Source organism: Thermobia domestica, chromosome 12, assembly GCF_964235325.1.
Source record: "Thermobia domestica chromosome 12, izTheDome1.hap1.1, whole genome shotgun sequence".
Classification (NCBI taxonomy): domain Eukaryota; kingdom Metazoa; phylum Arthropoda; class Insecta; order Zygentoma; family Lepismatidae; genus Thermobia; species Thermobia domestica.
Window position 1 is genome coordinate 135,467,030 of NC_137465.1, and position 22,681 is coordinate 135,489,710.

Below are 22,681 nucleotides of genomic sequence, written 5' to 3' on the forward strand. Positions count from 1 at the left end.
TAAGGCCCTTCAAGCAAAGTATAACTTATGGTGAAAAAAATTGCACAAAATTATAATCAGTTTGCCACACTGAACATCTGCAATTTTATTGTGTTCTCTGATTGTTAAACAAGAATGACATCTGAACTTTAACATTCAAACACATTTACGCAATATCTGCTGGCCTTTCGACAATTGTGGGGAACTTTTTGCATGGATGACGCGAAACACGATGTATCAATTTCATTCAAGCATCATCGGATCCGTCGGATAAAACCTTCAACGGATGTTGGCTGATAATTATTGGTCTACACTTGTCTCTTTAAATTTGTCCAAAAGTCCTCAGTAGGCCGCAGTTGAGGAACATTAGAAGGATTTTGATCTTTGGGTATGTAGCGTATACCATAGTGTGCCATGGCTCCAAGACTTGCTGTAGCGTAGTGGCAACTGGCTAAATCTGGCCAAAACACCATATTGTCTCCACGATGATACGTGTTGATAAGTTTCGGCAAAAAGAACTTCACATAACGTTCAGTGTTTAGCGCAAGACCGGTGGCGAAAAACTGCGGTTCAGAGAGTCGCTTTTCACTCATTGCAAGCCATAGCAACACCTTTTGTAGATATTTTGATTTCGGAGAAAAACGCACTGAATCAGGCACATCACCAGTTGCTAGATGGTAGTACGATTTAGGCTGCCAATCGTGTAAAATAGGTCCGTCTAGTGTAAAATAGGTCTCATCGTCCATGATGCACAGTACATCATTTGTAGCAGTGAACGTTTTGGTGACCAGAGTTCTTAAACATTGTTTCTGAATCACAATTTGTTGTTCCGTAACTTTCGGTATAGTTTTCCGTTTACGTGTGGTAATTCCCATTTTCTGTAAAGCATCCTTCACTGAATTATTATCACAGTGAGATTTCCTACCAAGTTTTCGGTACGATTTTCCACCTTACCTGCAGTAGCTCGTCGAAGTTGTGTCAACACCTTGGGATCAGTTAAAGTCGATTTCCGTCCACTGCCGAAATTCCTTTAAACGTCCATACCCATCTTTACCTTTGAGACAATATTATTCACCGTTTGCCTTGAATATCCCAAACTCTGGAAGTGTTTCACAAGGTTTGACTTTTTAACATTCGGATTGTCTTTCCAATAAATCACTATTACTTTACTACGCTGTTCCTCATTTAACGCCAAACTCATTTTGTTGTGTGTCATTCTTCTCCTGCACTTGCTAATGCACGACAGATACACTAATCGTCCTGCATAGCTCATATCGTGTGCCACGGTCCACTGTTGCAAAGATTTTCAGTGTTACAAATTTTGTGCAAATTTTCTTCACCATGCGTTATTCTTATTTTGTTTCATCTTCGTAACTTCAGTCATTTCCGATATATTAACAATCTTTGGTTTTCGAATTTTCTACAATAACTTCGAAATTCGAATTAATTTAAAGTTGATTTTCTGGTCAAAGTTATCTTTGGATATGAGGTACTTTTGATATAAATATTACAGCAATCCGTGTTAGGGCACTTTTCACCACATTATCAGGCTTTATTCTTTTCGTAGTCTGCAAAAATTTCCAAATTAAAAATTTTCAAACTAAAATTTTAAATCAAAATTTTAAGCTAAATTTTAAAGGTATTGTGAGTGTACAAATTTAAAACAGATTTTAAACAAGATTTTCTAACTAAAAATTTCAGTTTGTGTAAAAACTGCCAAAGCAAAATTTTGGAGCGAAAAATGACAAACAAATATTACCGGTATAACAAATTTTAAAGCTAAATTTTTCAAACTAAAAGGTCACGAATTTTGAGTTCAATATTTTTACAAACAAAGTATGAAATAAAAATTTTTAAAACACACTTTTACAACTGATATTTTAGAGCAAAAAGCTTCAAATTAATGTTTTCAATGAGTTCAGGATATTTTTTTTAAAAAAATTATTAAGAGAATAGAAGTTTAAACGGAAATTTCAAATTAAAGATCTTCAAACCAATTGTTTCAAACTATGTTTGGAGATCGACATGTGAACTATCCTTAAATTTGTGAATTGTTAAGAACTATTAATAATTGTTCTCTACGACTTATGTCTAGATTGCTTCAAATTTGGGAGGTATATGCTTAAAGTTCAAAGTGTGAACTGGATGTTGCACATTGGTGTTTTAAAGAATTGAGTGCAAGTTTTTAAATAAAAATTTTCAAACTAAAATTTAAAAAAATCAAAAACATTACAATGAATGCAAATATTTTTTAACTAGTACGTTTAAACAAAAATGTGCAAACAAAAATAATTGAAAGCTCTATCAATTATTTTTTTTAAAAAAACTTTAATGAGTATAAAAATTTTCAAACTTCAAGATCTGAAAATGTTAAACCAAATTTGGAAGTGATCAGTCAATTAATTTATAATAAGTATAACTTTCCACAATGATCTAAGACTATGAGTTGCAACTAAAGTTCAAAGTGTGAAACTGTTGTTATTCCATATCAATAGGGTTTAATATTTACTACTTATCCTAATGTTCTCAAGCAATAACCTTAGACTATGAGTTATAACTATGATCCTAAGGTTCAAAGTTTGATATTGTTAATATGTAATATTGTGTATAGGTTTCAATACCTATCTATCAAGTTTCAAGTTCAATATTTGGAGTTAGAGAAATCAACTAATCAGATTTCATCAAAAATAACTCTTTATCAATGACCTCATACTATGTATGAATTAAAGGTACAGATCCTAAGGTTGGAAAGGTTAAAAAAATGGTATTGTGTATTAATCGGTTTAATAATCGCTTATAAGGTTTCGTGTCCTAAATTTCGATTTCAAGTCAAAATTTTGGAGTTAATCAGAGGCAGTGATCACCCAATCAGATTGCACAACAGATAACTTTCTACCAATGAGCTTATATTAAAATCGGTAAGTTTCAAAATGCGACATTGCCAATCAGAGGCAAGGATGAATCGGTCTAATGACCTTAGACTGAGTTGTCTCTAAAGTTCAACGCATTAAGATGATAAACTGGCTCAAAATTCTCCAAGTTTGAATTTTGGCAATTTTTATTCATAAGAATACAGAATATACGTGGTGTCGCAGAATGCTACGTATATCATGGACCGAAAGGAAAAGGAATAAAGACGTGCTAAAGGAAGCTAATGAAGGACCGCAGATCATGAAGATAATAATTAAAGGAAGGAACAAAATGCTTGGCCTCCTTATTCGTCATTCCGATTGAATCCCTGTGTTGATAGAGGAAAAGGCAGAAGGAAAACCAGGAAGATGAAAACCAATCATAGAATATCTAGATGCAGCTACGAAGAAGAGACATTATCAAATTATAGAACAGCTCTCCCAAGGGAGAGAAAAGTTTTAAAATTTCAATTTTGCCTACCAACCTATGGTTGGGGTGAGAAAGAAGAAGGAAATATTCGAGTCTTAGACAATGTTTTCTATTTTTTTTTACAATTCCCACTAATGCGCCCCCTCCCAAAAATTGAAAGGGGTGTGTTAATGTATTCATGTCTTATGAAAGAAGAAAATGGACCCATGTATTCACACATACAATCATATAACGGCCTCACGAAAGAGGGTGAGTGAGGTCAAAACCCTCTGAAATGTGAATTTTTGACGATATTTTACTCATAAAAGGAACAAGATGGACTACCTAAACCTTCAGAGTTTCATACCATGGCTCTATACTACAATACCAAATATTGACATCTGGTAATTTCCAAAATATATGAAGTGGTTCTATGCTCTCCTCCTCAAAGTTGCGGGTTGGATCTGCGTACACATTGACAAAATTTAGCGGGGTTGTTCCTAGATAGGGGGACAAAATTGGACCAAATAACAATATACTACTAACAAGCAATAGAGGGACAGACAGGGTTGCTTTATAAGGCCCATTCTTACGTATAGTCTGGTTCAGAAGTATAAACTTTGTATTTGATTGTATTTTTAATCCTTTCTTAGTGGAACCTGTAAAAGTAGAGAAAATTAAAAAAAGAAGGGAAAAGTTTTAAACTTATGGATGGTATTGACGGCGAAATAATTGCCCGGAGAGCACAGAGTACTCGCATAAAAATTTAGATGTTTGCAATAAATCACTTGCAATTGATTGTAGTAAACTTATTATTAATGTAACAATATTATAATACGCATGAATCAGCATTTGTTAAAACAAAATTAGTTACTATTTTAATATCTTCCTTTTTCCTGCTTTGAGTAGTCAGTATGGATTCGGCTATTATTTAGAATTGAAACAACATTGAAAAACAACATTTACGAAGAATAAATGATAACCATATCCATTCAGATTGCTTGAAAGAAGACTGACGTTGTTTTAACACCAGTTACTATTTTTAATCCATTTCCTTTTTAAGTTGGCGAATCTATGGTGAATATTTTATTACACCAGTAATAGTGATTGTGTAATGAAATTTTTACTACAGATTCGCCACCTCTGGAAAGAAAATATATGGACAAGAGTTATGCTGCGAGGATAAAAGTACACATTTTAAAACAATTAGCTATTCAAGACAGATTATAATTCGCTATTTCTTTTATCTTATTTTTCGCTGTTACGTAGTATGAAACTAATTGTATATTTATTTAAAAAGTCTATTTTAATAGAAAATGTTTATGTTCTGCCTACGTTCCGAGAGCGCCATGAAAACAAAGAAACAAACAAGGTATTACATGTATGTAACATTCAAGATTATTGATTTCTCTTATGTTAGTAGTTAAGGTGATTCAATACATAAAAATAAGTATATTGTTGAGAGAAATGTTCAAGAATTTCAGCTACTCTGAAACGATCACTTGTCTCCAGAACGAGGCTAACAACAGTAAAACGACTTAATTTTAATGGTTATAGTATACGAAGAGCGATTTAGGTAGTTGCTGACTTTAAGGAAATACATTTAGGGGAGAAAGTCATTGATTTGGGAGGGTATAACGATTGTTGTGAAATGAAGCAAATCTGCATGTACTGTATATACGCTGTGAACCATTTGATACACACTTATAACCTTTAAACTAATATATACAAAACAATTAAATTTTGTAACATATAAATATCAAAATGATGATATTATCTGGCATACTTGGTGATATCATCAGATTAACAATGTTGCCGATCCAACAATAACATGTTCCTTTAAATAATATTATGCCACGTTATTATTGTCTATTTCAATTTAACATGTTAAACAAAAACTTACAATATCAAATTTCTTACTCACTGTTACAAACTACGGTCGCTACAATATTGCAAACATCCATATTTTGGTGGTCTTTATTGCAGTAGCAACACAGTGAAACGGACAAGGTAATGCACATCTCAAGTATTTGAGTGTTTAATACTATAATCATTCTATGATGGATTTCAAATGAATAGGAACAAAGATGCAAGGGTGAAAGTTTGACTATTTTCAAAAGCTTTTATTTTGAGAAACTTCTTAGGTAAGTACCTCGTCCAATTACATAGATGACTTCTAATAGATGCACTCTAAAAACAGTATAGTAGGAACAACCAAAAGTATGTTTGAATGCAACAATATGGCTTTAGTAATACTTATAGCTGGGAGGACAATGTTATATGGTTAAAAATATAGCTGGGCTAACAAAATATATTGCTGTCACAGTCAGTTTTATGATGATAACAACTATGTCAATTATGGAACTTGTAGTTACAAAATCTTGTGATGGTATTGGTATTTTAGATTATGTGGTAGTTTTATAATTACAAGTACTATAATTGACAGTTGTTACCATCATAAAAATTACTGAGTCAGCGATACATTTTGTTGATCCAGCTATATTTTTAAGCATATAACCTGCGGGGGATTACCGAGACATGCAAAAATAATCCAAAATAGCCGATATTAGTGTCAAATTCATAGTTTTTACAGTCGCTGAGAAGAATGGTGATACTCCCACAGTCGTTGGCTTCCAAATACAGCCCCCATGCGAAGAATGGGTATTTCAGTTAGTATATAATATGTATAAAAGAACGCGCGTTATTTCGAATTCGAGAAATCGTAGAGTGGAGTTCCATATCAGTGCATATCAGTGTAGGGGAAGTCATACATATGCAATCCAAAAATGCATATTTCATCAATATGCAATGGGCATGTACGTTATTCCCTACATGATATAATTCCCAGACATAACTGTCTTTTTCCTTCTTTAGTTTAAGTTTCTCTTCCCTTAGTTTAAGTTTCATAGCCATGTTACCGGAGGTGCCTTTCTACCTCTCATGCTCTAATACGTTTGTAATGCCCTAAATTACGTAAAAGATGCAATAACGACACTAAAGGGGCACAGAAGGGCGAGTGTCTGGCTCCTGTGGCGAGGCCTGTCCCCCGAACGTGCATTGTAATGTAATATAAGTTAAGCAATATAAAATTACTGTTTACGTTATACAAAAAGTTATCCCCCAATTTATTTTACCACTACACTTCCTAAATTTTTTCACTGAATGTTTTACAAGTTAAGATATACGTGACTCATTGAAACAGTTTCTTTATACAACATAATTCAATGTTCTTGACTATATATAGATAAGTCTTGCAGAACTGATCTTAAAGTGTCTCCTAAATACGGTGCATCATACTGTGAAATGCACTAAATATCCTCACATATTAATGTCTAAAGTTTATCAGATATGAAATGAAGTTACCTGTATTATTTGTCAGCACAGTCCCTTGCTCTGCCTCCCATGTTTTTGTCATCACAGCTTCTTTACTTCGGCAATTGTGAAATTCTATTTCCCCGTCCTTTCATCATTGTAAAACTATCTGAATAACTTCGTTACCTATATGACTGGTAAATCGAATATATTTCATGTCTCTATATGCTATTTATGCAATTTGCGTTTTCTTACAATTAGTTAAAAGCAGTAGTTAGCCTTTTGGACACTACGACTGCCTTTCTGCTAGTCCCATACAAGCTCCTTCCTTACAAATAATAACAGGAGTAATAAAATGTCTTAAAAACATGAACGGCGACCCACTGACCCATGGAGGAACGCGACTCAGCAACTGAGAAAAGCACAATTATCTTTTTCGGATGGAGACAATTCTACGAATTTCACATTTTGAGCGCCAGAACTTTTTGTACATTAGTTTATCACACACATATTATTTACTCAACTGATGCATCTATCAGAATCATAGTTCTTCCTACAAAGTGGGGCTACAATGGCTCAGTGATAGAGAGGTCACTTCTGATGTAGGGTGTACCTCATTCAACCCCAGACTATAAAACTTAATGATAGACATCATTGTGTTCATGAGTTTTGGTTTTTTTGTTTTCTCCTACACTGTCATTCCACGAATTCTTTTACAATAATTACCTTTCATTTCTGATCCGTCTTTATTAGCTTAAAACAACAACAGTAAGACGTTGTGGATTTCGTTTCCTTTTAGTTCTTTCTCAGAGACTTTATTCTGTACAGAGACAAAGTATATCAATCAAACATGTGTAATTCTCTTCTTTTTTTTTTCAAATTCTAATGGTATTCTTCTGACTTGAACGATGTACTATGTCTTTCTTTCGTTGAAATATTTTCGTTCATTTTTCTTATTCAAGTTTTGATAAAATAATCCCCAAATTTTTAAGTTACTTTGGGGTTTTGCTTGCACCGCCCCTTTCCCACATCCAATTGCACATTAATGGAATCTACGACTAAAAATAATAGACGTTCCCTTTTATTCGACTTCGATCTGACATTTCGTTCTCGAGTTATTGTTGTTTCTGCATTTTCCCGACTTTTCGAGTGGTCACAGCACCCAGGTTTGCACCAGAGAGCATTTGTGCACCCAGGTTAGTCTGTACTTTTTTTTATTTATCTTGGTGTAGGTAATCACTTCCCAAACGATGTCGGTGTTGTTTCGAAACACCTTGTATATTATCGAAGAAGATTGAGCTAAGTCATGGCTTTGGAAAACCAATTTATGCTTACCGTATGTCTCATCTCTCCAAGCAAAGCTTAGCCTTTCAGATATTTTCATATGAAGATAGATTGTATATCGAATATTATCCGGTTTAGGTCTAATATTATTTGTATTGTTATGGATAAAGACAATGCAAGTATTAAAAGATTTTCTTTGTAATACATGATATTATTTATTACATAAGTTCTTCATTTACTTAAATTTGGAATTTTAGTAGTAGCCTAATAGCTGAAAAATACCCGGTGTTGCTCAGGTAGAAATATAATTACGATAAAAAGTTATAGCTCTTTCATATACCATTTTCAAAATTTATTACACACTATTTAAAGGTGTTGGTTAATAGCTATAGCTGACGAACAGGTGATATTACAGAAATTGCCCTCTTCCATCGTTCTAGAAGCATAGTATTCTTACACACTGGTCCGGTATTTTTAAAAATAGATCATACATCGAGTTTCATATCCATAATTTGACGGAGTTCTAAGATACTATATTTTTGACTTATATCTTAAAGCACTTTCTACCCTTTAAATTCCCCTCGCCCCTTCTTAGGATAAGAATGAAAAATTATGAATAGTCTGTGTCCTCCTCTAGACTACTGTTTCTCTGATATACGACCTAAAAAAATGCGAAGCCAACGTTATGAATTAGTGTACGGAACAAATACAGACACACACACACACACAGACAGATATACAGATAAGATTGCAATGAAACAGTGACTATTCCATTATCACAATGGATCAACTATTAACTATACACTCTGCCCTTAACATAGAAAAATACTTCTCTTCATATTTCTCTCTCTAACATAAGCGAATAATATCTTATACGTTTTTGATAATGAAATTGAAATCATTAATGAAGCTCGTTTATGAAACTGAAATTTATTAGGATCATTTCCGAGAAGATAAATTTTTAGTTCTTCAGTACCTAGCATTATCTAAGACAGTAGAAAGGAAATAAGGAGGAAATACAATATTTTAAATTTCGGATCTACGGCCACTTGAAAGAAAAGTAAAAAAAATAAATGAATAATATGTACTTGTGTACGGGATTGTTTCATCAACCTGTAGTATTTATAGTAAGTAGGATATAAAAATATACCTTATGAGCAAGAAATTACTGGTTAAGTGTAGTAGATCCAATGAAGAGTCAAGGAAATGCGAGTAACTTTATAACGAAATTCCAATAGATATTAAAGGTACAGTATTTAATTTGGTAAACGAGGAACCAGCTGTGAGCATAATACAGGGTGGTCCAAAAGTAGGTATACAGTCGAACAAAGTATGATATTTTAGTTTATTAAGATAACTAGTGTATTTGCTTCTGTTTGTTCCAAGCTTAAGGTATGAGTGAAAAGAGATTACAAAGAAATAATAAAGAAACTGTAAGTCAATGCTTGTATGGATAACAATAAGTAAACTATACAAAACGCCATGAGCCGGTCAGTACGAGACTGTATACCTACTTTTGGACCATCCTGTGGCCCTAATAATAATAATAATAATAATAATAATAATAATAATAATAATAATAATAATAATAATAATAATAATAATAATAATAATAATAAGTCTTTGTTAATCTGTGTAACTCTCTCAGATACGTTGTTGAAGCGCTGTATTCCACAATGGACTGTGGAGATCAGTCGTGAAAACATATTAAACTTTGAAAGCACCTAAGAAAAGATAAATAACCAAACGAATTTTTTTTTCTAGCTGAACTATTTCAACGTATTTTTTTCAGAGTTATAATAAAATCGAGAAACTGATTATATCAACTAGAAGAACGATTGGATAATAGTTTGTTATACAATCCACCACACTATGGATATAAAAAAAAATCACTTGTTCAAAAATTGTGGATTTGTCACAATTTCTTTTCATAAATTTAGAAGAATACGTTCATTCCTTATTTAAACTACCGGTAGTTATGTTCCCCGAACCTCCGACCCAAGTTAAAATCGTACTCAAAAGCACTAATTGCTTACATTAAACATTTTTAATTTTTGTATGCCCACACACATCCCCAAACTCCATACCATATTCATGCAAATATTCAAGGACTTCGTTCTACAAGCAAGCGTTAGGATAAGCAGCAACACCAATTAGCGTGAATGTTTATTGTTAGGATCAGGTGGTGCATAGACTAAGACGTTTCACTTTTGTAATTAGGGTTTCATTTCCCTTAACTAACTTCTTCAATGAATCGTCGCACAATGGGGTAGTTAGTCTTGAAACCCGGACAAAAATATTTACCATTTAGTATCATAAACTAATCGATTAAATTAAATTAATTTTTGTTAATTTAAAGATACATTATATAGTTTTAAAGATACATTATAGTTTAAAGATATATTTTAGACAAAACCTGGTGCTACAGTTTTGAACAGTCAGGAAAACCAGAGAAATTATATTATCTTGTGTATTAATTATCTTTCATTGCTTTAAACGGCCTATGGTAAATACTTTGAAACATTTTAAGAGAAAATTCTTAGTTTTGCTACACATTAAAATTTGCTACATCAAACAATGGATAGAAAGTAAACTAAACATAGAATAGAAACAGCAATACACATTTTTTAGATATACTGTACAGGGTCTAGCCAAAAGTCTGAACCGAGCTAAATATTTAAGAAACTGTAGATGCAGTCGATCCGAAGTCAATTGGGATCAATGTTGGTGGTATGGAGAAACATTATGATGTGGTTAAGGTTGTCACGCGCCATCTTGGTGGCCGCCATATTAAAATCAATTTGTTTATTTTAAATGACAATATGGTCTTATGACACATTAAGCAACACCCCCATTCGAAGAGAGATCCAACGGTAAAGTTATTTTTCCAAAATTTGCAACGGTTTTGAAGTTGTAAATGAATTTAGGATAGGTTATGTTATTTTTCAGACTTAAAATTTTGTTATGTCTGGAGCACTGCATGGACGGAAAATGGCTGTCTATTTTTTTCTTGTAGGTAGGATGGGATATTAACTCGAGAGGAAAGAATCGAAATTATCCTTTTGGCTGGAGGACGCGATTAGGGTGTCGTTCATTGAAGACGGCTGCTATTATCACTGAACTGCATCCCCTAACTCGAAAATGTTTGTTTCTAGCATCAGCTGCCTCCTCTCAGAGTTATTCAATAGGCAAAATATCATGTTTTATGATTGCTGAACCACGAATTAAAACTTTATGTAGGGCTGGGGTCATCGGGTACCAATCATAGAGTTTCACATAAAGTTCTATAGTGGCAGTAGCGAAGTTCTGAAATTTTTCCACGCCTATTTTATGGCCACTAGAAATTGCCTACAGAATAATTTTGAAATTTTGTTTATCATGTTTAAATTCACACCAGTTATTCGGGCAGCAGTTTCATGGTCAGCAAAAAACCTCCTTGAATTGTTCTCATCGTTTGTATTACCATGCCCTTGCTTAGGGACGTCCACTTACAAATCCATCTCTTCTCTGAAACTGGTTTGAATTTCTCTTCGTCTCTTTAAATATGGTTTTATCTTCTGATTTCCCTTGTCATTGCTTAATAGGGATTTGTAGGCTAAGTGTAATATTGTTTCGAAAAACCTGATCCTTGTATGAAAGACAGACAATCCAAACAAGGACAGATAACAAATTCATGGTGCAGTTTATAAACTTAAAAGTTTCAGTAAATGTCATTTATTATAGAAGTAATTGCATGAAACCCTTCATTAATTCTACTTTTCTGTATAAACTCAATTAACTAAAGATTGAACTCATAGGTTTATGTCAGGAAACTGCTGTAAGGCCTTCTGAACTCACGTAAAAACCAAATTACATATAATTTATAAATATATTTTTATCTTAATGGTCAATTTCGGGCATAATTTTATTCTTGGACTAAGTTAACAAAAGATTGAATTTTTAAATGGAAAAAGAATGATTGATCAACTAGATGCAGAACACCAACAAAAACACTTCTTAACTTGAAAACTATAATTTTTTCTTGCGAAAAGCTCTTGATTTCATTACATATTTAACCATCAAGACTTAGAGCTATAACCATCAAGACTTAGAGCTAGTTATAAAATGTTAACATATCATAAAATTAAAACTTCTATCAATGCCCTTTAAAACAATACAGTTTTTGTTAATAATCACCTTAATACAATTACTAAAATTAATAGCTCAAAACTGTACGCGCGACCACACTAATTTAAATTCGCATGGCCAGAAAAATTGAGTGACTTCATCAATTAGTATTTACGTTTCTTTTCATATTTAGATAATGGAATTTATATTTACAAGATCCGCCAGTTATCGAAGAAGAAGATACAAACTTTATTTCATTCGTTTTCCAAATTTTATTTTTTCGACTTTTATCCGGATTTTAGGGTCAAATACTCCATTGTGCGTCGGTAGCATTTCGCAAAAGCATTTTTTATAGTTCTAGCCTATCTGGTGCTTACACATTTAGCGTATACTTTACTATTGATTGATTATCACTTATTTGGAATTTTCTAATAATCTGTATCAAAATAATGGGGGTATACATATATATCCTATGTAATAATGACATACAGCGAAACAAAAGTAAAGGCAACATATTTCGATTTAATACAGTTCTCCAAAAGGTCAATGTACTGAAAATGTTGATGCATTCCATAGAATTTACACGAAGTTCAAAGACTCGTGTGAGTGTTGGAAAAGGGATGACTCGTCATATGTATGTGACCTTGGACCAAGGTTATTCATGCACAGATGGCAAGTCAATATGAGTGCCCAAAGTATCGTTGTGGACAAGGAAAAAAGTTTGCTGTTTTTCATAGGCTAATTATAAACGAAGTTCAATTTGTAACATAATTCCCAGACTTTTTATATATTCCTGTCTACTTTTGCTTACTTTCTTCGATACTGATGTAGTCACAGAAATCAATGCGAAACTATGTTGACTTCTTGAATGATGATGTGATTTGATTTTGAGTTTAGTGTCCTTTTCAGCAAATAGGTTGTATGAGACGTGGATGTACAGTTCAACATGAGATCAAAGCTATACGAGCCCCGTTGGGAATAGAAGTGCATTCTGAAGAGCTGTCGCTTCTTTGTATCTGAACTCAGCAGCCGCTTCCATAGATCTTTCGATAGCTGTTACACGAAATTCTCACGACACACCTGGGTTTCAAGAAATTGTGTGCCAGGTGGGTGATGAAGCAATTGACACTAATTCCACTCCCAGGCGGATTACTTTTACAAAATCAGAATTCAAAAGTTGATCCTACGTTAAGAGAAGTGTCTGAATTCGAGTGGTGAATATGTTGAGAAGTAGCGTTGCCTATGCTGTACCTAGGCACTAAATGTTATAAGGTCATTGTGTATCCTTTACCTTAACCGCTTTAGGGAATTTTCGTATCTGGACGTGCCTTGTGCTAAACAAGTTCTCTTATTCTCTTTCTGAAAGAGATGCAATACAAATGTAAATATCGTAATTCATCATATACAACAAAACTGTACAGTACTAATTGTTAAGAGTAATTAGAGCCTTGAATTCAAGTGTCGTGTATTCTCAATAGCGCAGACAGGGGATTGAAGTGATTAGACTAGAGCTTGTTGTCGTAGACGAAACTTACTAACTAAATTAGTCAAATTCCTTTATATTTTACAGCTTATTTACAGGGAGTTATGGTTCATTTTTAGAATTGACAATTTCTGGTCCTAACATCATGACATGCAATTACTTGTAAAATATAACATGCTATTTTCTTGAAGATCAAGACTTATTTTTTTTTTCGCTCAAAAGAAAAAAATCTAACTATGCTTGTGAATATTTTGTCTTGTTCTTAATTATTACTACAATGTAGTTGTTGCGCACAAGCCTTCGGCCCACTGGACACTTTAAGTTAAAATTATGCTTAAAACAAAGTTTATTTATTTATTTTTGACTTTACCTACCAACCACCCCGAATTAAATACCATTTTTCTTATACACTTATTCAACGACTTTGTTATTCACAATCATTCCATAGATTGCGGCATCTATTAGCATCAGAAAGGCAAGTGATTGTAAAGTAGCGTGACTGTTACTATCAGAATTTAGTCTGACGCACTAAGTTTAAATCTTTATTATAATAAGGAATTCTCGTTGTACCCCTTGTCTTCCTGCAACCAACACTACAAATCACTTAAGCAAGGTTTATAACATTCAAGGCTAGCGAGACGCATTTACTGACAATGTAACCTTTTCGAATTAGAATATACAATAAAATGACTTTCTGAATTTTTTAAAAAATGCAACAATTGTAAGTATTCATCTTTAGCTATTTTGAGACATTTGTATAGATTGTACCTACTCAACTCTGAGCTTTTTTTTTTATTTTTTTTATTTTTTTTTTTTATCTCAACCTCTCCTTGAATAATTAGCTCTCATGGTCAAATATGTGTTACTTTTTCTCTTTGTTTCGAGTCCGATCCGAGTTCAATGCTCACCTTGCATAAAAATCCCAATTAGAGGTTCGGATATTTTATAAGAATGAACGTTAAGCACCAGTCGAACAATTAAATTCTTCTTCCCACCTAGACTACATTAAGATGTACAGTTTATTGTAAGAGTCGAAAATTACATTTATTTCCACTAAATCTATGACTAGTAGCAAAATTTATATTTTCGATAGAATACAATAGGCGTCTTAAATTGACTTGAAGCTAAAGAATGATAATCTACTAAAAGAAGTAAATAATGAATTTGACTTAAAAAGATTTACAAGTAAGTACAAGATTAATTACGTAGTAGTGGGTACATAACTGAAGTCAGGCGGAGCTTAGGAAACTCAGTCCACTTGAGGTCATGACTTTTTTTTTATACTGCAGCTTGATTGAAGGATATTTCAACAACTCTGAATTCCATTCTCATTCCTAGACAAGATAACACGGTGCTTTCAATGAACGTTATACAGGTTTCGATTACGGTAATCATAAAGAAAAGTTCGGACAAAAACTATAGTGACACTACCGAGAGCCTCCAGGATGAAGGAGTATCTATAGTTTGCATACAAATAAAATTAAGTTTTCTTACTTCAGGGTCAAGATATACAAGCGAGTTATTAGGAGAAGAGCAAGTCAGTCTTCCTTATGCCCCAGATGATAACAGCAAAAGGACCCTATATGGAAATGTGGACACCCTGTATACTATTTATAAAGACTACTATCTAAAGTCTAACAGAGTGGATCAATGAAAGTATTGTTTTTAATTCGTGATGCAAAAGAAAATTCTCACACATATATATATATATATATATATATATATGAGAGAGAGAGGAGCAGGCAACCAACCTGGCACACAGAAGGAGATCTGCTTTTGTTCTAGTTGAATTGATATTCTCGGAGTCTCTTTTTCGTTTCCTGTGTGCTTCCTATGGATGAACTGCTTCTGATGCAATCCCCAGGAGAGAATGAGAGAGAGAGAGAAAGAGAGGAGAAATATCCACGGGGAAGAATCACATAGAAAGAGAGAGAGAGAGAGAAAACACCTCAGCGTCTCTCCTCACTCACCGGCTTTTGTTCTGAAAACATGCTGACTGGATAGTGGCGTACCAAGTGAGTAGAATCGCTGATAACATCAAACTGCCTGCCTACCTTTTCATTCTCTTTCAAGTCATTTCTCTTTGTACGTTCGTGAACACAAACACGCACATTTTGCTTTCCCATGAATATTTTTTACTTACCTTTTTCTTTTTATTTGTTTTGTTTCGGTTATACGCAACCTGGTTTGTACCAACAGTATCATTATCCACAAATTAAGGAGAATTAGAATTCACAGCAATATATTTTTGTTTGTAAGAAAGTGTCAGATCTCATTAAGAAACATATTATATATGTAATTTCTGATGTTTAAATTAAATTGGTTCCCTCCCATCCTCCGTCAGCGTCTTGAGAATACTCATTGATTGGACGTTAGCATCCATTTTCAGCATTCTGGCTATTATGACAAAATGTCCATTAGATGACAAGAGTATTTTCAGTCAGGAATACGTAACGGAACATAGCTCGTAACAACTTATATACTGCCAGGGTATGTGGCTGAGTACTGTAAGCACTTGGAGGCAAGAGAGTATGGTGGAAAACGCCCTATACCGTAAATGTTGCTCCTGTTGTGCTTGGCCTATACCGTAAAGGTTGCTCTTGTTGTGCTCAACCAATACTTTACTGGTTGCTCTTGTTGTGTTCAGCTTATACCGTAAATGTTGCTTTTGTTGTGGTGAACCTATACCGTAAAGGTTGCTTTTCTTGTGCTCAGCCTATGGCGTAAAGGATGCTCTTGTTGTGCTCAGCCTATACCGTAAAGGTTGCTCTTGTTGTGCTGAGCCTATACCATAAAGGTTGATTTGTTGTGCTGAGCCTATACCGTAAAGGTTGCTCTTGTTGTGCTCAGCCCATACTGTAAAGATTGTTCTTGTTGTGCTTACAACGATACGTTGTATACGTTGTATATTTACTACTTGTAAATTTTTGGGGCGCAGAGTATTTCTATATATGTACTAGACTGATTATGTCATTCGAAGAAGAAAAATAAATATGTTAAATATAATTATATAAGATCGATAAAAATAAAGATGTTTAAATGTTTGTATATATTTTAAATAATATGATTTTGGATATGAGGTTGTCAGGGGCAACCAGAATCATGATCTAAATAAATGGATGAATTGCAGCAGAGGAGTTATTGTTTTCTTAAGGCTCAATAATAATCATAAAGAACCAGAATAGTGATTTTATCGTCTTATATGGTGCCGGAACCCAGAAGTGGAAAAGTAATTAGTATCATTTTAGAAGTACAGTAAAAAGCGATCAGTATTGAGCCCAATATTAATTATACTATTTTACAGATCTGAACTCAAACAAATGGATATTTTATCCATACGAATAAAGCCACATAGAATTGTATTGATGTAGATTTTAATTACTGTATATTACTCTAATGAACTGCATATTTTTGTTAAAAAATCTGCCCACTCAATTCATATATTACACCCATAGTATCGCAACACATACGTAGGATAACTGTAATGTTTTGGCTTCAAGTAAGGTTTCTGTTCACTAAAATAGATTATCTCTATTTGATTTATGAACAAGAATTTTAGGAATGATCCAAAAAGTAGATCAAAAGATTATGATCTTGGCCAAGAATTTTAGGAATGATCAAAATAAAATGCATCAAAAGATTCTGATCTTGGCCAATTGGATCAGGGGCCACAAACTCTTTGAACTATCCCTAAATCGAGTTTTCGTATTTTCTACGGAATACCATACTGAGTTCAGTGATAGTTTGGGTTTGGCTACGCAATATGTTTTCCAGATATAAGGCGTATAAGAAAATTTTTGATTGAAAATATTGGGTTGTTTTGGATCAGGGGCCACAAATTTTTTGAACTGCCCCCAAATCGAGTTTTCGTATTTTCTACGGAATAAGCACATCATACTGAGTTAACTGATAGTTTTGGTATGGCTACACTAAATGTAGTTCTCCAGATATAAGGCATACAAGAAAATTTTTGATTAAAATATATTGGATCTTTTGATCAAAAATATACAAATGACTTTTGGAAAAGATGTAGGTGTATAATAAATATCAAGTCTGGTAACATCGAATAGTTTACTTCTACGCAGTCTCATGATTGTGCATTTGCTTTCTGTATTCGTGGCTATATATTTAAAACTGTTTCCGGTATAACTCTTCGAAGTAAAGACACAGTAACAGTTCGGATTCTACTTGACTTAATAATAGATACCTTTATTTATAGAGTAAAATTCGCTTCCCTTTCGACCCAAGGGCTTCACCTTTCTTGACTTCGGCAGATACAGGAAATATTGGTACATGAAATAATCGATTCACAACCACGTCACAGCTATATTTACTTTCTCAAGTTGCTCCAGGTATCCATTTTAAACAGGCTGGGAAAATGTCAAAGGTGCATTGAAATGAGGGTAGAACAAGAAAAATGTCCCATCCCCACCAGACTCTAACCCGGGCTACTGACTTGGCAGGTAGAAGCTTTAGGGACCACGCTACCATGGGTCTCCTTAACTTAATCTTGATATTTCTTAACGACGTGATACAAGATACATATATTACAACAGTCACTATGAGAACAATCCCCCTTTCCTTTGGAGTTAATGAAGTTCAAGTTGTTCAGCTTCAAGAAGATAAATATATGACTTAACGAGTGAAGCTAATTTAAAATACAGTAAATGATCTTTCCAAATTCGTAGAAAGACGAAAATGGATTGAATATTAATTATGATTTACATAATTATCATTATGTAATGAATTTTAATTATAGATTAGTTATAGTTATAGTTACTTCATGTTAGAACGGATTTGTGCAGTGCTCTCTTTTGAATGAGGATCATAGCATTCGTTTTCTCTATTTTTCTCTGCTATAAGTCTAAATATGTACTAACTGCGTCCTGGTTGAAATTAATCAATGTAGTTAAGAGAGAGGTATTTGATGACTGTTCACATGTATATACATCGATATAAGTTCAGAAAAACCACAGTACACAGTAATTGTTTTTATTTTCGGTTTATGAGAGGTGAAGACGAAAAGCTGCGAGGGTGTGACTTAGATTATTGTTTTTAATGTTAGATGAAATATATGAAATGATGCTAATTTGGAAGTGAAGTGAGACGTGTAACATTTCTAAATTCTGTCTATAGATTCTTCTCTCGTATGCCTATACAGCATAAGAAAGAAAAGGATTTAAGAAGTAGCTACCGGAAGATATAAGCAATTGTACTGAAAGTTATAGTTCCATGAAATATTCTTTTTCTCAAAGCGTGTCAAAAACTGAATGTTCCGTATGGAAGTGTATATAGAGGAGTTAAAGGATCATTGAAATAAGTATCTTAGATGCAGTTGCAACGAAACTAGCTCTGAAGTCCCCTACAAAACTAAAAAAACAAGGGCATGGGAATGGAATTTTATAATTTGAAGGAGGTTCTTAGATTTTGCCTCCCGCATCACATTGGAAAGAGGAAGTTATCGCCACTCTTAAGGTGGGCAAATCATTTTACCTACACTAAGGATATTTGTTGAGAGGTTACTTAATTTGCCATAAATAGATTTCCACTGACACCAAAGGAATTAACGTCGTGCTGCATATACATACAAATATGCTACAGAAAGTACTGTCAAATATAATATTCAGTCCTACTGATTCATAGTTGCCAGGACGGAATTGCCTTTTAGGATTCATGAAACTACATTCTGAACTGTCATTAGGAAACTTAGCAGAACTCTCACATGCTTGTGGAACTTGTTTTCCTTATGATGCGCATCACCATCTGCCATGATCAACTTCACCCTGTGTTTTGGAGTGAATTGGATTTTTGTATACTTTCGGAAAGCACAGCATTTCACAACTTATTAATTTAGGCTCATAAGAATTTTATCAATTAATGATGAAGGTTCAGCTAATATCATGTTATTTAATATATATATTTCATCCTATTGTTAATTTATTAGAATGATAATTATCTGAATTGATCCAGCTTATTTTCCATTACTCTCTGATATTTGTCCTATATAAGATAATTTACATAGCAGTGCATCTATGTAAATTATCTTACATAGATTTTTTTAACATAGCAGTGCATTGAGATACAACTCCACTTGAAATCCATAATAGAAGTATACTTATAAATACAGTTCTTTATAATTTTGAGTCTCCACATCAGTATTTGGTTGGTAAATTAAATTTTTCTTTTATATGAGAAGGAATCTCCTGTTTAAAGTAAGATCAGAACCACTACATGGGTTTGTAACTGAGGTGAATATCTCCACCGGAAAGCAAAGCCCACGTATACACGCGGAAAAATTGTTGGTATCTGGCTCTGGAGCAATTGTTGGTATGATAGGATAGGTCATTAAGCCATTCAGGTAAAAGACAAGTATACGCTGGACCGTTTTCAAAAATATAGCGTGTACCAACCCCAATTTATTCTCATCCTTTCGTAAATTTAAGGTATGCGTAAGCTAGATTAGTATAATATTAGGAAAGCATACGCTATATACTCCCGTATAGGCACAATTACATATCTGACTTTAGTGCAGAAGATTTACTCTACACTTCAATAAATTCATAAGTCATAGGAAAGAGGAAAATACACTACTAAAAATTGTTAGAAAGTTCGCTAGGTACGATGTTTGACTCGAAAACAAATAGAAAAGTATTATTTGCTAATTTTATATAGTTTTTCTACAAAATTTACTAACTGCTTTGTATTCATTTAGCATAGTTTGACATCTTAAAAATATGTATACAAAGATATACTTTAAAGTATATTATTATTACAATTGTATATTTTACCATAAATATTTTATATAATAGAAACCATATATTAATTAGAATATTTTCCTATTGCCACATGTTGCTAACTTCTATATTTACAGTACTTACATACACTTAGTAATTCTTACCCAGGACGAGAGTCGGCCAACTCTCCATTCGCGAGGTAAGTCCCTTTAAGAATATCTGATGGAGGAACAGAACCGTCTCGCTGTTGAGGAAGATAGAGTTGACATCCTCATGGGAACAAGGAGGCTTCTTAGAACTAGCAGCCATTTTAAATGGTCGCAAAAAACAGGAAACGAGAACTTCCAACTGTTCCATGTATTCCTCTTCCGCCTCAACCATTCGAAACACAAGACTAGAAGGAAAATAAAGTTTAGAAATGAAGTGCTAATGTTTTATTTAAAGTAAATATTGAATTATATGTAACATGTGTGATTACATCAAATAAAACACATAATACAAAAGCATTTGGTATGTACTTAAATAACTAAGAAAATTTTAACTGATAATCTTCTTCCAGCAAAAAAAAATCTCGTTTCACTTTGTGAAACTTTGGTAGATTTCCAATTTCGGGATTCAATATTGCAACCGAATACCACTGGTATATCTAGCATGACCGGTTTCAATAGAATAATAATGTTGGAGATGAAATCTGTTCTATGGACTCTGAATCCACATCTAAAAATTCTTCTGCCATTTCTTACATCTTTTACTGTCACGGAATTAATATTAAACAGTAAGTTTTTGTAGATTTCAATCACTTTGGTTCCAATAGAATTATAAGTGCAGAGATGAAGTCTACCGTTTCAATGGAATGATAAGCGGAGAGATGAAGCCTACCGTTTCAATGGAATGATAAGGGCAGAGATGAAGTCTACCGTTTCAATGGAATGATAAGGGCAGAGATGAAGTCTACCGTTTCAATGGAATGATAAGGGCAGAGATGAAGTCTACCGTTCCAATGGAATTATAAGGGCAGAAATGAAGTCTACCGTTTCAACGGAATTATAAGGGCAGAGATGAAGTCTTTACCATTTCAATGGAATTATAAGGGCAGAGATGAAGTCTACCGTTCCAATGGAATTATAAGGGCAGAAATGAAGTCTACCGTTTCAACGGAATTATAAGGGCAGAGATGAAGTCTTTACCATTTCAATGGAATTATAAGGGCAGAGATGAAGTCTTTACCATTTCAATGGAATAATAAGGGTAGAGATGAAGTCTTTACCATTTCAATGGAATAATAAGGGTAGAGATGAAGTCTTTACCATTTCAATGGAATAATAAGGGTAGAGATGAAGTCTACCGTTTCCATGGAATTATAAGGGCAGAGATGAAGTCTACCGTTTCAATGGAATGATAAGGGAAGAGATGAAGTCTACCGTTTCATTGGAATGATAAGGGCAGAGATGAAGTCTACCGTTTCAATGGAATGATAAGGGTAGAGATGAAGTCTACCGTTTCAATGGAATGATAAGGGCAGAGATGAAGTGTACCGTTTCAATGGAATGATAAGGACAGAGATGAAGTCTACCGTTTCAATGGAATGATAAGGGCAGAGATGAAGTCTACCGTTTCAATGGAATAAGGGCAGAGATGAAGTCTACCGTTTCAATGGAATTATAAGGGCAGAGATGAAGTCTACCGTTTCAATGGAATGATAAGGGCAGAGATGAAGTCTACCGTTTCAATGGAATGATAAGGACAGAGATGAAGTCTACCGTTTCAATGGAATGATAAGGACAGAGATGAAGTCTAGATAGATATCTTGGAATCCTGAATCCATATTAAAAACCAGTTCTTTATTATCAATTACTGTTTCCGCTCTATAAGGACCAATGTAGAAACTGGAAGGAGCATTATATTTCAATTAATTCCGGTTTCAATTATCATATAATAAACGCATAAAAGTTTGTTTGCATTAACATGATATAATGGACAGGTGAAATATACGCATACAATAGTATGCTTAATACAAATACTTTACTTGCAAAAAGGAGAGTGGAAACGGTGAACACTATCGAAACAGTGAAAAGTGACAAAAATAATATGTATCTCAGCAGTCAAAACAGACAAATATTTTCGTCATGTTAACTTGGCTGTAAACACCTTGTCATAAATTAGGTTGTACAAACACTTTATTTTTAGTTCTCAGCATGACAACAATATTTGTCAGGAAATGTTATGTGGATTTTCCAGACTCAAAACTACAGAGAGAAAAACTTCTAGAAAAGCAAAAATAGTTGGAAAAACGAGGATAATCATGCATATAAAAAATAGACAAACTTTTAGCCAACGCATCATTCTACTTCTAGCATTCACTCTGGATTTTGGATTCTTTCATTCTACTCCATCCAAAAATATCATTCTCAGTCTACATGAAGAGCTTCGAACAAGCGATGGAGAAGTCTGTGAGTAGCAGGCA

General features: G+C 33.6%; 1 protein-coding gene across 1 annotated transcript in view; it reads right to left on the reverse strand.

Annotated features, from left to right (window-relative positions):
• The window catches only part of LOC145666671 (ras-specific guanine nucleotide-releasing factor 1-like), a 997,934-nt gene that overhangs the window by 236,293 nt on the left and 738,960 nt on the right, over nucleotides 1–22,681 (reverse strand). The window contains exon 6 of the mRNA XM_081734144.1: nucleotides 20,382–20,611. Within this exon, the coding sequence (XP_081590270.1) occupies nucleotides 20,382–20,611 (230 nt within the window). The remainder of the gene's footprint in view (nucleotides 1–20,381; nucleotides 20,612–22,681) is intronic.